The sequence below is a fragment of the Eimeria mitis genome, genomic scaffold (genome assembly GCF_000499745.2).
Source record: "Eimeria mitis Houghton genomic scaffold, Emh_scaff804, whole genome shotgun sequence".
Lineage (NCBI taxonomy): Eukaryota > Apicomplexa > Conoidasida > Eucoccidiorida > Eimeriidae > Eimeria > Eimeria mitis.
Window position 1 is genome coordinate 2467 of NW_013575904.1, and position 2531 is coordinate 4997.

General features: G+C 53.0%; 1 protein-coding gene across 1 annotated transcript in view; it reads left to right on the top strand.

Moving 5' to 3' along the window:
* Nucleotides 1-1220: 1220 nt before the first annotated feature.
* The window catches only part of EMH_0022630 (uncharacterized protein), a gene marked incomplete at both ends in the record, with an annotated part of 7420 nt that continues 6109 nt past the window's right edge, over nt 1221-2531 (top strand). Inside the window, 4 exon segments of the mRNA XM_013501994.1 lie at nt 1221-1564; nt 1616-1617; nt 1620-2185; nt 2492-2518. Of these exon segments, the coding sequence (XP_013357448.1) occupies nt 1221-1564; nt 1616-1617; nt 1620-2185; nt 2492-2518 (939 nt within the window).

Consider the following 2531-nt stretch of genomic DNA (forward strand, 5'->3'; position numbering starts at 1 on the left):
AGCTTTGGCGCCTGCGGGGGGGGGCGTTTCTGGACGCAGTGGGATGCGTTTTCAGACGCGGCCGTAATTCTTTTATGTTTACAATATTTCGAAGAATCACACAATTTTAAATATACAGGTGTACTACAAATTTCAGCGATTTGGACAGTCAGAAAGTATACTGGCGAGAAACAGCCGCGTAGGTACAGATCTGCTACAGGACCTGCGTTGCCCGTAGAGGGGGCCTCCTCACGACGGATTTCAGTAGAAGGGAATCGATGTCTTTCGCGGGTCTGCTNTTGCCCGTAGAGGGGGCCTCCTCACGACGGATTTCAGTAGAAGGGAATCGATGTCTTTCGCGGGTCTGCTTGGCTGTGTAAAGCCTTAAAAATACAGTAAATCGTGGATTTTCGGAGGTGGAGGGATAAACTTGGGTTATTTCATTGGTCGAAAGAGGCGCGGTCATTGCCGGCTGCAGCCGACTGCTGGTTGTTCACTGGAGCTGAGACTTCGCGTGCGATGAAACATAGCATTTCAACCTGAAATTTGTGTTTCTGTGTAAAGCAAAAATATTTTTAATCTTTGGGTCAAGTTTCTGTGCTTGTTCCGGCCTCAACCCGCCCTCTTGCTTGGTTGCATTGAGTCTCCCGTCCTTCTGCACACTTGCTGCGGCAGTCGTCGACTCAATTTCCTGCCTACACTCGAACGCTAAGATTGGCGTATCTCAGTGAAGATCCATCACAACGAGTCTCACTGAAGAGCCGCATCGAAAAGCCCGGACCTGCTTAGACAAGTTGGACTGGAACGGAACCCTGGCTTGTCCTTACCACAGACCTAAGCAGCCCCAGCTGGCGTCCCATTGGACAGCAACCGCACACAAGGTCGAAGAGCAGTTAGTCGGGCCGACAGTTTGCTTTTAATTGGATCCTTAGTCTCTCGTATATTGGCTGACGGCTGTTCTTGCTCCATTCCAAGCTGGTCGGATGGTCTGAAACGCCACGCGGCGCAACGGCTGAAACAGACTGCCGTCTGATCTCTTTTCAGCAGCCGCTTGCCGCGTTTGACATTTGCTTTCTTTGGATTCGCAGCAGCGTACTCGGTGGCAATGGCTGCTGCTGCTGTTGTCGCCGTAGGTGTTTCTGCCTTTACTTCTTCGACGTGACGCCTTCTCGTTTGTCAGGATCGGGCCGCAAGGGCAATTTTGATACCCAGACCCACCGTATCGATATAAGAGATCTAAAATGGATGCAGAAGACCCTTCCAGCTTGAAGCTCTCGTCTTTGGCTCAAGATGAAGCCGAGAGGCAGCGCTCCAGCAGCACCGTCGCCTCTGCCGGTGGGGCCGATCGACTCGCTACCCAGGAGAGTCTCTTGCCTTTCCACTCTCGCCAGCTGCAACAGCAGGCCGAAGCAGCAGTCGCAGCAGCAGAAGCAGCAGTTGAAGCAGCCCGAACTCACTGGAAGCCACCTGCTGCAGAACAGCACAGTCAGGGGAACCCCCGCGGGAGGCCCACAGGGACCCACGCAGAAGCTGCTGATTGCACTGACAGCGCACAGCTTCGTCATTTCCCCTATGACCAAAACCTGTCTATTAAGAGCATTGGAGGCAGCAGAAGCGTTGCTTCGGTTGGGATTCCAGCNCCTTGTCAGTTTGTTTGTCTTCTAGCAGCAGCAGTGACAGCGGCCTAGACAGCCCTTCAAATTCCTACACACCGAAGCAGCATAATCCGCAGCAGCAGCTGCTGCAGCCACACCAGCAGCAAGAGCAACCCGTAAGCTGCATTGTAACGGAGGGTTTTTCCGGCGAGGTAGCTTACCTAGAGTTCGTACCTCAAGGTGATCACACTGGACTGCAGCTGCTAGCAAGGGCGCGGAAGCGCGGAAACAGTTCCGCTCTTCTGCGAGTTGCGGCTTCTGCATTCGATGCCCAAACAACAGCAGCAACAGATACATCTGGTCAATCAGCAGGGGCAGCAACCACTGGCGCGGGTAAAGCCCATGAACCAACAGTGACCGTGCAGCAGCTGAAGCCGCTGTTGCATCACTCTCCCGTTCTAGCTGACGCTAGGGACCGTGGGGTCGGCAGTGGTGGAACAAGCCCCAGCAGCAGCAACAGCAGCAGCAGCAGCAGTGGCCCTCGCTGCTGGGTGGTTGGGTACGAGGAGTTGATTGAAGGACTTTTACCGGCCTGGCGGTCTTTGAGCGATGTACGGCATTTCAGTAGATAGTCTTTGTTGTTTGCTTCTCTTTGAATGCTCCAGTGTGTGGTTGTGTTCCTTCACTGTCTCCCTGTTCCTGTTTGTCTCCGTTTCCCCGCCTGTTCCTTCTTTATGCATCCCCTCGCGTACTTCCGTGCGTTATTCGCTGTTCCCAGCTCTGTATTCTCTCCTGACTGTTTCTTTCTTTCTGGATCTCTTGTCTGTATCAAGCCCTTTGTGTTTTCTTTTCCTCTACCCTTGGCAATCCCCAGTGCATATCGTGTGCTAAACAACTTATTTTGTGTTCTTCTTCAGGCTTCTCGTGAATGTCTGTTGAGCGCGGTCAATGTCTCTA